General features: G+C 37.4%; 1 protein-coding gene and 1 pseudogene across 1 annotated transcript in view; one reads left to right on the forward strand and one right to left on the reverse strand.

Moving 5' to 3' along the window:
• Positions 1-774: 774 nt before the first annotated feature.
• Positions 775-2,186, forward strand: LOC149053229 (zinc finger protein 862-like; annotated as a pseudogene).
• A 12,149-nt stretch (positions 2,187-14,335) lies between these two features.
• LOC149053230 (adenosine receptor A3-like) overlaps positions 14,336-15,549 on the reverse strand; it is a 2,245-nt gene continuing 1,031 nt past the window's right edge. Inside the window, exon 1 of the mRNA XM_089182579.1 lies at positions 14,336-15,549. This exon is cut by the window's right edge and continues 1,031 nt beyond it. Within this exon, the coding sequence (XP_089038705.1) occupies positions 14,336-15,364 (1,029 nt within the window). The 5' untranslated portion in view covers positions 15,365-15,549.

Below are 15,549 nucleotides of genomic sequence, written 5' to 3' on the forward strand. Positions count from 1 at the left end.
ATGTGACAAAATACATTTTTGACGGATCAAACGACAAAAAGAGGAAATGGTTTATATTATAAGATAATAACTAAAAATAGCATACTGCATAGAATTACAGATGCGTGAAGTACATTTTCTCTGAAAGGATAAAAACGTTTGTTTGTTTGTTTGTTTTTTTTATAAAACATTAAGGAATATTTTCTCTTCTTGTCAAGAAATGGTGACGGTTTACGAGTTAGGTAATTTGGAGACTGAGCATTAGCGAAGAGTCTTAAGGAAAAACGAACCTGACGAGAGTGTTAAAGTGTGTAGCTCCGAGTGTGTTGATAAAAAATACGTAAACAGCTGTTGCAATATGATGAAAAGACATGACGCTAAAACGACGCTGAATTCATGAGGTATTCAATTAAAATGTGCTGTCGATGACGGCAAAGAGATCACGAAATTATCACGACCACCATAGAGGGAAAAAAATCTCCAAAAACTGATCGATTGAGAAAAAAACTTGTGTGGGCTGGGGGTGGGCTGGGCAGCGTTCATTAGGCAGACAGTGTCCTTTTTGTTGGCGCGTGTGTGTTTGTGGGGCGAAGGGTGGGCTGGGTTTGGTATAATCTGGCATCAAATATTGCTCATCTCCGCTAGGCTAGTAAAAATTTGGTCGGGCTAGTAAAAAACCACGTTTAGTAGCCCGCTGGCTAGTAGAAAAATTGAAAGAGATTGTATATAATTAGTTTACAGTTGATTAAAAAAACGAGAAAGTTTAAACTGTAATGATAATACCAATAACTAAAGAAGGCATAAATCTATCATCTTCTGGCGTCTATTTTTGTTTTGCATGTCGATCGTAAACATCGCTTGATCCTAGACTCTGCGCTCAATGACCGCCCTGCACTTGAAGTGATTGTAAAGATGGAGCGATTTTTTACAAATTATGAGGCGCCACAATGTAAAAAGGGGAAAATGGCCGAATCTGAAAGTACCAGTAAACAGAAAAGCGGTAAGATTTATGAGAGCACTCAGAGAAAGAAAACTTTTAATTCATCGTAGAAAGAAAGATTCCCATGGCTTGAATACCATGTCATAAACAAAGAGGGCAAAATGTTTTGCTTTGTCTACAGAAGGTATGATCGCTCAAGTTCTTTTTGTGCTGGAAGTACGAACTTTGAACTTGAAGCAATCAAGGCACACGCAAGGTCTGACAGTCATAAACAAACTCAGATGCGATTTGGTGCGACAAGGAAGCCTGAAGCTACCGTAGCACATAAGATGCTAATGAAGCTAAATCAGAAAACCATCGAGCAAATGAAAATATTGTTTAGATCAACCCATGCTCTTGCGAAACACGGTCGCCCGTTTAGTGATTTTCAGTGGCTGTGTTCTTTAGATGAGGCTAAAGGCTTGAAAGTAGGAACTGCGTACCGAAATGACAAGAGGTGTAAAGATTTTATTAAAGCAATTGCTATAAATGAACGGAATATCACACTTTCACTGGTTGAGAAAGCACAGTTTTTGTCTATGGTATCTGACGGATCCCCAGACAGTTCTCACAGGGAAGCCGAAATTTGTTATGTTAGATTGGCAGTACATAGGGAGATCTTTACCAAGTTTGTTGGATTAAAGAACATTGGCAAAGCAAACGCTGATGGCATCAGTTAAGCATTGACCACCATTATGACAGGGAGTTTTGGAAGCGTGTGGAAGACGAAAGTGGTTGGGTTTGGAACGGACGATGCTAGTGTTATGATGGAAAGTAACAACGGAAAAGTGAAGAAGATGAAAGACCAACTTGCACGACCCTACATTCTGGCTGTTCACTGTTCAGCTCATCGACTAGAACTTGCCTAAAATAATGCCTGCAAGCAGATAGCACTGTACGAAAAAGTTGACCTTATGATGCTCAACTTGTACCTATTCTACCAAAATAGTTCATTGAATCGAAGCAACTTGGAAGCAACATTTCGTGCACTGGACAAGCGCCTCTTGATGCCAAATCCAGTTTCTGAAACCCGTTGGTTGCCACATACTGAAAGAGCTGCAAAGAATCTCATAGAGGGCTATCAGGCTATTGTCTCCCATCTCAAACAGGTTTGTTCACAATAGAGTTGTTTAAATTGTTTTTATCTTTTTTTCCCTTAATTTCGCTCTTTCAAAGAAAGTATGTCTCTATTGTTTGCCTTCAGCTTCAAAGTGAACACAGCGGGAGCAGGAACAAAGTGGTGGCTGCCGAGGCAAGGAACTTCCTCAAAATCCTGACTTCAAAGGATGGAGTGTATTTTTTACATTTTATTTGGGATCTGACCACTTGTCTCTCCAAAGTTTCCAGGGTCTTTCAAGACAGGATGACCACAGTAGGGGAGACAGAGTTGACTGCTGCTAAGGCTGTTTTGGAGTTCTTGAAAAGCGTGTATGGGCATCCTTTCAACCCATTTATTTTATTGACCTTATGTTATCCCACAATACCAACCTAAAGAAGTAACATTAAATGTTCATGTATTTTTGTTATTTGTTAACATTCATCATAACAATCATGATTCATTCGTTTGATTACTACATTTTTTGAAATTTCAGTGAAGGAAACAAGGTTGCATCATTGAAAGGATCAGACACATTTCACGACCATAGCCTCTTTGGCAATCTACAAAAGTATCATTATGCTATAAACAAACTGCTGGACCAACTCATTTAATGTTTGACAGACAGATTTGAGGATGATCAGGAAATTTTGAGAACAACATTTTGGCCAATTTAAGACGCCGGCCAAAAAGTATTACCAGTGAACCGGTAATCAATTTATCAAGGAGAAGTATTATCAAATCAACAACCAACTCGTTAAATTTGACTTATTGTGATTTCATTTGTGATTACCAATTGTTGCTACTTTGCTGTTTGTCACAGTCAGATGTAACGATATAAGTTTCAACCAGCCCTTGAAGCTGCTGGAATAGATCCTTCAGAAAAAATGCCAGAGTGGATCCGTTTTAAGCATCTGGTGTATGCCAGGTAAAGCCTGAAAAAAAAAATACAACTCTTAACAAGAAAATAGCTGAGGACATGAAAGACACTATGCTTATAGCTACAAGTCTTTCTACTTATCATTGCTGTGTCATCTATTACAGGTTTCCAGACATTTCCAGCATCACATGAAAGCAGGTCAATGATGATCTCAGAGATAAATGTCCATCAGTTGTTGCTCTGATTGATCTGGTGCTGTCACTTCCTGCAAGTTCTGCAGAAGCAGAAAGAGGGTTCTCCCTGATGAAAATAATTAAAACTGACTGGAGAAGTAGACTTACAGATGACAGTGTTTCAGATCTGATGACCATCAAGTTCGATTCTCCAGACGTCAAAGATTTCGGCCCCTAACCCGCAATTGACGTTTGGTTGCTGAAGAAGAGAATGCTCTACTTCAGCTACAATAGGACAAGGTTGAGAAGGGAAGAAGATGATAGGCCTGAAATAGATGATAGAAATTCCTGGAGATCATGATGCACATGTATGTGTTGAAGCACAGCAGGAAGTACAGACAGCTGATGATGGTGATCTGTCAGACTATTACTCTCACGATAAACTGGTCACTGACGACAAGTTGATAGATCAAGAAAACAAGGCCTACGAGATGCTGACATCAATGTTTTAATAATTTGTGTTGACCTAGCAGTAGCGACTAATTGTAAACGTGAGCTGAAGCTCTATTAAAGACACAGTCAAGTGAATGTGAAATGAAAAGTTACTTAGCTTTTTCCTTAAATAACACATTATGTTATCACAATGAAAGAAAAAACGCCATTCTTTATCATTTTTAAAGACCTTGCCAATAAGTTTAGAGGAGGGTTTGCATGTTTGGGGTTGAAGTAGACCTCGAGGGAAATTGATCCGGACCAAGTTGTGTTTTGGGCAAGTAAATTTTAGAAATCACTAGCCCGGTGGCTAGTTATACAGATAGCCAGGTGTCGAACCCTGACTCTGAAAATAGACAACCGACCAATCGGCTCCGTCTGACATTCTGCCTTCTCTTGCCCCTCCGCTAGAACTACTTTGCATTTGCTTTTGCTTTTGCGAAAATCAATCTTACAGCACTCTCAAGGGTTATATGCCGGTAATATTAGGATGGACTTCTTTCCTTGTTTAGGAAAACAAATAAATATGGCGAGTTTGAAGTCTCCGAAGCTAAATGGAATAGGCTCCTATTGATAGAAGGGGTGGTTCGCGGCTCTATAAATTGACTACCTTGAATAACACATGATTCTATCTTTTGTACGAGTATTTTCTAGGTGAAGCCGTCTATCTATTACACCAATCATAAAATTGTACATTCTTCACACGAGGATTGTAAATCAAGATACTCGCCTCTTCATTTGTAACTTTGAAGCCTCGGAAAGTAATTTCCTTCTCTTAGTCCTCTGCCACTCTACAGGCGGATCATATATAAAGGTTCTGAGAACAATGTGAAAGAAAGCAAAGATTAGAGCGTCACTTCAATGGCGCATTTAAGAGAAATTTGCAATTGAGGGTTGAAAGTAATCCTGCTTTATTTCGCTACGTGATTGGTCTAGAAAAGTCTTGCCACTTCCTAAAAGATTAAAAACTAAACCCAAACACGACTAAGCCACTCCCACGCTTTTAGCAGTTTGCTTGTCTGTGCTCTAATATCTACTTGGCTCCCTGAGAAAATTTCCTTTCCTCTGAATGAATAAAAAGAAAAAAGGAAAAGAGCCAGCCACACCATTTCACCAGAGTGTGCCAGTTTGTATCAAACAAATTATGGTGGGTAAACCTTCGAATGCATTTGTTTTTTTGCTTCAAAGTTACCTTCAAATGGAAGAAGAATTGTCAAATAGCTAGATTACGGCAGCTATACTCAAGAAAATATAGAGTGCAGCAAATATCAGCTCATATTTGTGACCGTGGAGGAGGTATTGACGGCTGAAAAAAGACCACCTCTCAGTTTCACTTATCGGCTCTACGTGTTTTTTTTTTTTTTTTAGTCAGTATAAAGTGCTTTCGGTTTTTAATTTAACTCATTTTGATTGGTTACCTGCTCATTTCCGGAAATGCAGTGGCACGCAACTAATCAGGGGAAGTATAAGGGGGTATTTCGTTTTTCAATAGCCTCTTCGGGCAGGCTTCTCCTCGCCCTTCCCCCACCCCCTACTCCCACCGTCCATTCTAACCAACATGGCCGGTCGGATAAAGATTTGCTTCTAACGTTAGCTCGAACTACAAGCCTGATCGAACTAATAAGACGCCTGCACTATAGGCTACAGTGTAGCGGGATAGCTGTTTAATGTAAAATTAAATTGAGAACAAGGCGTCAAGTAGCATATCCTGAGAGTGTTACCACACATTTCTTTCAAGATTTTGATGAAGATTTATGCTCTATAAAAAATGATAACGATACCTTCCTGTTCCAAAAATTAATGCTAAAGATCTAAGTAAAAGGAAACACACAGTTTTCTTCGCTGACTTAGTTAATGATCAGTTAATGTAAATGTATTTAGCTTAAGATAATAGTTTTTACATCAATTTTCTCTCTCTCTTTGCTGTAACTTCTTTAAATTGAACGGTGAAAGATGACTGTTTACTACAAAATTAAACATCGAACATTGCATTGAGTGACATGTGTCTCGAGAAAATTATCCGGATCATTTAACAACTATTCTGTCTCATTGTGAGAAGGTAACGCCCGAGTCGGATTGTGGCGAAATTTGAGGCAGGCAAGAAATTTTTGAAGACCTTAACAAACAACTTTACAGTTCTAGGTGTGTGAACCGAAAAAATACTTGTCCTCCAAAACTGTCCACCAAAACACTCTGCATCGCCATTTTTATACTTTGGACATTCGCGGCCTTGTTCTCTAAAATATTAACTTTGCTATTGGTGTTTACTTCACTTGAATCTGCTTTGTATGTCGCTGTAGCTGTTCTGTTAGGTCCAACAATCATCATATGTGCCTATAGCATCGGGATCTGGATAAAACTTCAACGCAAAATTGTTTTCTCACAGCATCAAAACAAAGCTTCGTGAAGCAGACCCCCAACAAAGACCCTACTCTTTGTTTCTATATTGGATTTACTATATGTTGGCTCTTTAATCACCTTGAACGTTCTCATCGATTTAACAGAGACATCGATACCATGGAAGTTTTATGACATGGTAAACATTCTAAATTATTCTAACTCTTTCGTCAATCCAGCTGTGTATGCAATTAGAATTCCTAAGTTTCAGCAAGCGCTTTGTTCTTGCCGTACAAAGAGGAGAGCAGCCATTGAGACGGAACAGATCGAAAGAAGAAATCGAACGGTTGCACTTAGAACGCCATTGATAACACTAAAAATATTACGAGTCGATCCAACTCGCCTATAAGAAAAGTTTGAAAGGGGAAGACTTTCAATCAGCTGACACTGGAGAACCCTCGGCATCGAAACTAATTAGTGAGATACATTAGAAGTAGAAGTCATATCGATGGATTTTGTCCGAAAATATGATAATTTCTTACCTGTTCGTTAACATTTAGTTTGAATTTCATCCTGGGATTTAAATATTCTGTTTCATTTACCTTTCTGAGTATAATATCTTACCATGCTACAAACGAATCACAATTTTTAGTATGATATAATTGTAGCCCTAATGTTATTGCTCAAATAACATCCCTTTGGAGTTTCCTAATCGCCTGCAAGTGGAAAGGGCACCTTCGAAACTCCTAAAGATCCTTTTTCAAAGAAATGAAATTCCTCCTCCAACTGTAAGCTGATCTAAGCCAAAACAGTGTTTGCAAAAAAATGATGAAAATAAAACCCTTTTTTCCTAAAAGAAAAATCGATTTTTTCGGCCTCTGAAGGTGGGAAGTGACCTTATAATAGATCAGAGGTAATGCAAATTAAAGAGAGAGGCTTCACCGAAACAGTTTCATTTGCGTAATGATAAGGGTGATTTTAAAGGCTTTGAAACAAATTGGTAACGAAATTAAAATCGACAACAGGAAGATTTGCCGCAGGCCGACTTTGGCCGTTTTCCCGAAAGACTTCTTCTTTCGGTAAGGACAAAGTCAATAAATGAGAGTTTTATTAATTGAAAATTACGCCCATTGTCGTTTTTGTAATCATGATTCAACGCATTTTCCATCTTGAGCCTTTGCGCCAACGCGGTGTGCGATTGTCGATTCTTTTAATTTCATTCATTAATGAAGACGGCTTTTCTTATTACTAAAGGGCTATTGTGTTTGTATGATAAATAAAATCATACATGGTTGCTTCTAGACATGGTGTTCCTCTTCTCTTGTTCAACTCGACATCCTACTCGTTCGCTGCGCTCACTCGTGAGCTATCGAGTCAAACACTCGAAGAGAAATTTCATATCTATGCGCATTCTCTGTATACATATATATATATATATATTTTTTTTTTTTTTTTGTTTCTCATCCAGAAGGCGATGAACGACGCATGTGTATTTCACCTTGAACGAAAAATACCTTTTTTTGTTATCGTTTGAGGGTCGCTGTTTATGTTAACTTTGATTCTTAATAGAGAATTTTAAATAAACTGGCAAGCGATCAAATTATAATAAAGCCGCAGGTTTTTTATCTTTTCACTAATCAATTCGTGTTCCTCACAATGCCTGCCACATACAGCTCTTATAGAGCTATACTTTGTTGAGAGTAAAAGTAACAGATCAATAGCGCGACAGTTAAAAATATCGATTTCAACAGTATCATACACGCCCAGCAAGAATTGGAAAACGCGACATCTGCACGTTGCTTTCTAAAGCCCAGCTTCTTTTGCTATTTGATTACGTACTGAGTAATCCCACCGGCTACCTAACCCTTTAACTCCCAAGATCTCATCAGTAATTCTCCTCACTGTCTGCCATACAATTCTTATTATGTCAATTTGGAGAATTTGGTATTGGATTAACTAATAATCCCCTAATTGATATTTTACTTTATTCTCATCACTTCTATGCTTGATATTGTATTGATATTGTAAGGAGAAATTCTCTCTTAGTCACTCATGAAAGGTAAAGGGTTAAAGGAATTGGAACAATACTGACAACTTCAGCTGGAAGCTATTATTAGCACTAGTTTGGCTAAGTGGAGTCGTGTTTCAGAGCTAGGTTCTTTGACAGTACGTTGATCAAAAAAATGTTTGGGCCACAGAATGGCGAATGACAGTAAAAAGAGATGTAATGTCCATAGTGAAAAGAAGTTTGTCTTGGCCAAGGAAATTAAAGTCACGAACAATTTCAAGTGCATGTTGGCTGTCTTTAATGTATGATGGCAAAGTTTTGACGATAGAAGTCATAAATGTACTTAACTCTACATTACAATTTCTTAGTATTCCTTGCTCTAATTGTTAAAACTCGTTTAATTTCAATGGTGTACGATGGCTGTTTGATGCAAAATTAAACATTGCATCGAGTAACATGTGGCTAAGAGCTAATTATCCTGAAGTGTTGTTACACCTTTCGTCTATTACTTAATGAAGATCATCTCTCGTTGAGAAAGGATAACTTCCTAGTCTGTTATTGTAGAGATTTTGAGTCACACAAGAAATTTGTTGAAACCTTAACAAGCGTAAAACCGTGCAATTCTTGCCATTTCAACAAGAAAATACATGAACATTGGTTGCGTTCTTTGATAAACAGTCATTTTATTGACGGTTTTAGTTGAAACTTAAATGGCTTGTCTACCTGGACCACGTGACTTCTTGAATATAATTACCACGAAGTACAAATACTTGTCAGCCGTTGTTGCTTGGTTTACCGTAGTTCATTTAGTAATAAGTTTATAATGATTGACTCGTCGGCAGGGAACAAAACCTCGGAGAATGTGTCTGCATCCACAAGGATGTTTTCCTTTCAAGGCAGAAGGGATCGCACTATGCAGCACTTTCATTTTATCTTCGGTCTCAATCATTGCAGGAAACTTGCTCACTCTGGTTCTCTTTGCAGTTACCAAACCACTTCGTGGGAAAAGTTCATTTTTAGTTCTGAATATGCATATGACGTTTGCTGATTTGCTGTTAGGAGCCTTCACTCTGCCCTTTTTTTATTTTCTTTGTTGGAGGTTACTATCAGCTTTGAACAGTAAAATATGACTCTGAACACATGGCCTACCATATATTTTATACAATTTTCGATAGCATGTTTTTGTTTGGATATTCTCTGTCTTGTTGTCTACATTAATAACTTTGTTACATGTTTCGATTTCATTTGAATCTATTTTGTATGTTTTCATCCCCGTTTCGTTGGGTCAAACAATCATCATATGTGTCTGTAACATCGCGATCTGAAGAAATTTTCAACGCGAGAGTGTTGCCTCACAGCATCGAAATGGAGCTTCGCGAAACAGACGCTTATCAAAGACCCTTCTTCTGGTGTCCATACTGGCTTTAGTATGCTGGCTTCCCTTAATCATCATGGACGTTTTAATCTTTTTAACTACGACATCAATACCAAATAATTTTTATTACATGGTGAACATTCTAAACTATTCTAACTCTTTTGTCAATCCGATTGTGTATGTATTTAGAATTCCTGAGTTTCAGCAAGCGCTGCGTTCTTGCCGCACGAAGAGGAGACCAGCCATTAAGATTGCAAAATTCAAAGGAAGAAACCGAACGGCCGCACATAGAACGCCAGAGATAGAACTAAGAATATTACGAAACGACCCTAGTCACTTGCAAGTTGAGGTGGAACTAGAATATATGGAAACTAAGTTATAGTCAGCTGAGATAAGAGGACCTTCCGCGTTGTTACTGAGTAGTGACATTCATTGGAGGCAGGAGCCACAATTTTTTACTTCACAGAGCCTTGTTGTTCTATAGGGTTGCTTTTCACAGCAGAAGCTCACACCAGTTAAGTCTGAATTTCATCCAGTGATAAAAATATACTGTTTTATTTATCCTATCCAAGCAAAATATCTTCTCTTTTTCCAAAAAAATAAACTCTTCATAAATATGATAATTCTAGCTCTTAAGTTATTGCTCAACTTCACACACCTATACCTTTAAGGTTTTCAGAAAATGTCGATGGCCATCTTACAGTACAGACCGCGCCCTCAAGAGTGTGAAATAAAAAGTAAGATAAAATAAAGAGCGTACAGCTGTAACTGCCTCCAAACTAAAATTAAGTAAAGTTTAATCAAGTTGTTTTGCCATTTATTATCGCTCGTTTAGATCAAATGCAATTTAAAATATGTATGAAGAACACCGAATGCACATGACACCTGCAGGTAACTCAGCCCGTGGACAAGACCCTTTAATTTTGACATCAAAAATTATCACGAAATTAATTTTTCCTCTGAACTTAAGGTTGAATCAAACTTGATGTTCGTAATATGGAAAAGAGCCCTTCGTGAAAAGTAAAACCGCCATTTTGCTAAAGCGGGTTACCATTTTAATAAATAAATTCATTCAAGCACACAGATGTATTCGGTTATCTCGACGGGAAAGATAACTCTAATAAAACGTCCAGTAATCGTAACTTTAGTTCATATTTAAAACCAAAATCTAATTATTAATTTCATATTTCCAGACGCAGAGACACTCGAGATCTCTCTTTCCCTCGGCCAAAATGTGAATAGAAGAAATGGTTTATATCAATTTCTTTCTAGTAAAAATAACTAAAAATAGCACATTGCATCGAATTACACATATGTGATGCACATTTTCTCTCAAAGGATAAATACGCTTTTTTTTCATATAACATTAAGGAATATTTTTTATTCTCGCCTAGAAAAGGTAACGGTTGTACGGGTTAGGTAATTTGTAGACTGATGACTAAGGAGGGGTCTCAAGGAAACTGAAACGAACCTTACGAGAGTGTTAAAGTGTGTGACTCCGATCGTGTTAACAAAAAATAAATGTGCAGGTACTGCTCGTAATTTGATGCAAAGACATGACGCTAAAACGACGCTGAATTCATGAGGTATTCAATTAAAATGTGCTGTCGACGACGGAAAAGAGATCACGAAATTATCACGACCACCATAGCTGAAAAAAAGATTCTCCAAAAATTGACCGATTGAGGAGTGTGGAGATAAGTGTGGAGATAAGTTACTGCTATACCGTGTTGCGAGCTGCTTTCATCTATTGCTTTAAGAATATTTATCATCCTCGAAAAAGAACAAGGAAAATCGAGAAAGGGAAAAAACATCAAATACGCAAAGGGAAGAAAACCCATAACTTCATTGACATACGGCAGTCCTCTAGACAACGAGCTGTCTCTCCTTTTCGGTTCAGTCTGTCACGCGAGTCCAAAAAATGGCAAAAAAAAAAAGTCCCCATAAAAAAAAAAAATTATAATAATAATAACAGTAATAATATTAAATAATACTAATCAAGAAACAAAAACGCGTGTCGCAGACTTTTAAAGTTAGTAATTCTTTCGACAACTATGGAATAGAAAATCAAAGGGCTCTTGGAGCCTGCTCATTCATGTTATGGCTAAGGTTTGTATTGATTTCTTGGACTTGTTGAATATAGGTACAGTTGAATTCGGTTTATGTGAACTTTCAAGACTTATGGAATAAATTTTTTCTTTTATTCTTGGGCAGTTGTGTGATAAGAAAACTTGTGCATTCGTTGTGATAGGAATTGGGAAAAAAGGTTGTGTGGGCTGCAGGTGGGATGGGAAGAAATCATTAGGCAGACAGTGTCCTTTTTTGTTTGTATGTGTGTGTTTGTGGGATGGAGGGTGGGCTGGGTGAGCAAAATCAGGCATCAAATGTTGCTCTACAAACAAAATATTAGTAACCCTCCTCTTTCACGATCATTTGCATTATTTAATGAAGATTAATCATCTCTCATTGAGAAATGATGACGCCCCAGTCGGCTTCTAAAAGAAATTTTCATACAGGTTATACAGGCAAGAAATTTGCTTATAAAGGCTACCACTCAGTAATAAAAAAAATACATGAACACCTGTTACGTTTTTTTCAATAAATGGACATTTAATTTATTGTGACACGAAGGGTTCTACGTGGCACAGTATTTGTTCAAACTCATTGCCTAATCCAACTACATTAACACCTTCAAAAAAATTATTATGATATTTAAATAAATTTCGGTTAAGATCCCTCCAATTAAATTGACCTTTGCATCAAAACACCATGTCACAAGCCTGTCTCTTCGCGGGAGAAACCTCACTAGGGAATCTCAACTGATCAAGAAGTAATGTGGGCGTACGTCCTCATATATTCCGCAAACAAATAACGAATATCACCCGGGAAATATTTAGTAAAGTAGTGCATTTACAGCAAGCGCGTGAGAGCTGTGATACTTTCCGAAAATCAAATACGTAAGGGAGAAGAGTATTAAAGGCAGATAAAAATTTGAATGAGACTGCAATCAATAGAAGAGCATGCCTTTACGCTCCAAGAAATAACTGACCGGAAGAGTCAGCGGATCAGTAATGTAAACGAACTTTACTTAAGATAATAATTCATAAGTATTTCTCTCTCTCTTTGCTATGGCTCCTTTAAATTCAACGGTGTAGAATGAATTTCTAAGGCAAAATTAAAACTAGAGCAGTGCATCGAGTATCATGAGTCAAGCGCAAATTATCCTGAGAGTGTTATTACTGTTTATTTATCAATTTAACGAAGATTATATCCAATTGAGAGATAATAACACCCGAGTGGCCTTACGAAGAAATTTTGAGGAAAGTAAATTTCCAGACGCTTAGACGCCAAAGCTCTCTTTTTTTCCCCTCTTTGAGCTAAATTCATCACAGTAGGATGAATGTTTAATGCAAATTTGAAAATAGATCAACGCACTGAGTAGAGAGTTAAAGCAAATTTCTTGGATGTGTCACAACAAAATTCGTTCATCACCGTAATGAAAATTATCTCTCATTGAGAAATAATAACGATACATGTCTCTTCGCTCCGAAAAAGATTATTTTTACGATTCAAGTAAATGAAAACTTACGGTTTTTCTTGAACGGATCAGTTACCGGATCAGTTAATGTAAATGCAATTAACTGTAGATAATAATTTGGATCATTTTTCTCTCTTTGCTAAAACTCATTTAAATTGAACGGTGTAGGAGACTGTTTGATGCAAAATTAAAAACTGAAGAGTGTATTATGTATCATGCGTCTGGGGCAAATTATCCGGAAAGCGTTCTTTATACTCTTTGTTCATTGAAATATGATCACGTCCAAGTCTGTTTGTTAAATAAATTTTGAACCAAGAAAGAAATTTGTTAAAAACTTATGAAGCGAGAAAACTTTGTATGCAAGTTTGAAAACAAGTTTTCTTATCACACAACTGCTCAACAATTAAAGAAAAAATTTATTCCATAAGTCTTGAAAGTTCACATAAACCGAATTCAACTATACCTATATTCAACAAGTCCAAGAAATCAATACAAACTTAAGCCATAACATGAATGAGCAGGCTCCAAGAGCCCTTTTATTTTCTATTCCATCGTTATCGAAAGAATTACGAACTTTGAAAGTCCGCAACACGCGTTTTTGTTTCTTAATTATTATTATTATTTTTTCTTTCATTTTTTTGGACTCGCGTGACAAACTGAACCGAAAAGGAGAGACAGCTCGTAGTCTAGAGGACTGCCGTATGTTAATGATTTGATGGGTTTTCTTCCCTTTGCGTATCTGATGTTTTTTCCCCTTCTCGATTTTTCTTGTTCTTTTTCGAGGATGATAGATAACAATGACGTCATGGTAACCTGCTTTATCAAAATGGCGGTTTTATTTTTCACGAAGGGCTTTTCCTATTTTGCGAGCATCAAACCTGATTCAACCTTAGGTTCAGAGAAAAAAATTATTTCGTGGTATTTTTTTATGTCAAAATTAAAGTGTCTTGTCCACGGACTGAGTTACCGTGCAGGTGTTTTGTGCATTCGGTGTTCTTCAAATATGTTTAAATTCATACTTTATCTAAATACGCGATCGTTATCCTTGTAATAAATGGCAAATAACATGATTAAACTTTGCTCGCTCTTTAGTCTATCTTATTTTTATTTCACACTCTTGAGGGCGCAGTCGGTTAGATGGTCGTCTGACAACCTTAAAAGTATGGGTGTGTTAATTTGGGCGATAACTTAAGAGCTAGAACTATCATATTTATGAAGAGTCTATATTTTTCATAACATCACAGGATATTTTGCTCAGATAGGATAAATAAAGCAGTATATTTTCATTATTGGATGAAATTCAGACTTAACTGGTGTGAACTTTTACTGCAAAAAGCAACCTTATACAACAACAGGGCTCTGTGAAGCAAAAAGTCGAAAATCTAAGAACGTTATCCAATACTCCACATTTATGGCTTCTGCTTCCTATGGATGTCACTACTCAGTAACAACGCGGACGATCCTCTTATCTCAGCTGACTACAACTTAGTTTCCATAAATTCTCGTTCAACATCAACTTGCAGGCGAGTGGGATCGTTTCGTAATATTCTTGGTTCCATCTCTGGCGTTGTAGGTGTAGCCGTTCGGTTTCTACCTTTGATTTTTACCGTCTTAATGGCTGGTCTGCTCTTCGTGCAACACAAACGTAACGCTTGCTGAAACTCAGGAATTCTGAATACATACACAATCGGATTAACAAAAGAATTAGAATAATTTAGAATGTTTACCATGTGATAAAACTTCCATGGTATTGATGTCTCAGTTATAGGGATTAATACGTTCAAGATAATTAAGGGAAGCCAACATAATAAAGCCAGTATGGACACCAGAAGTAGGGTCTTTGTTAAGCGCCTGTTTCTTGAAGCTCCATTATGATGCTGTGAGTCAATACTCTGGTGTTGAAATTTTCTCCAGATGGCGATGTTACAGACACATATGATGACTGTTAGACCCAACAGAACTAGGACAGAGACATAAAATGCAGATCTAATTGGAGTAAACACCGATAGCAAAGTTAATGTTGTAGACAACAAGGCAGTGAATGTCCAAAATATGAAAATGGCGATGCGGTATGTTTTGGTGGACAGTAATCGGTGTTTAAACGGCCAATATACGGCGTACAATCTCTCACAAGATATAAAGGCTGCAGATAGATATGAGCCGAATGTAAAAATGGCATCGATGCATCTGAAGACCATAAGATAAAAGCCGTATTTTGCTGTCCAAAGCTGATAGGCATTCCCAACGCGGTAAATGTAAAAGGGTACGGAGAAGGTTCCCAACAACAAATCAGCAAACGCCATGTTTATAACTAGGAATAAACTTTTCCTACGAAGTGGTTTGGTAACCGTAAAGAGAACCAGAGTGAGCAAGTTTCCTGCAATGATTAGGACCAAAGATAAAATGAAAGTGCTGCATGGTGCGATCCCTTCTGCCTTGGAAGGAAAACTTCTTGTGAATGCAGACGCATTCTCCATAGTTTTGTTCACTGCCGACGACTCAATCATTATAAATTTATGACTAAATGAATTACGGTAAACAGTCTTTTTTCGGGAAAAAAGGGTTTTTCCAAAGGAGAGGAACTCAACTTTTTGCGACAATACCCAGCAACAACGGCTGACAAGTTATTTGTTTTTCGTGGTAGTCATATTCAAGAAGTCACGTGATCCAGGAAGACGAGACATTTCAGGTT

Source organism: Pocillopora damicornis, chromosome 1 (genome assembly GCF_964200805.1).
Source record: "Pocillopora damicornis chromosome 1, jaPocDami1.2, whole genome shotgun sequence".
Lineage (NCBI taxonomy): Eukaryota > Metazoa > Cnidaria > Anthozoa > Scleractinia > Pocilloporidae > Pocillopora > Pocillopora damicornis.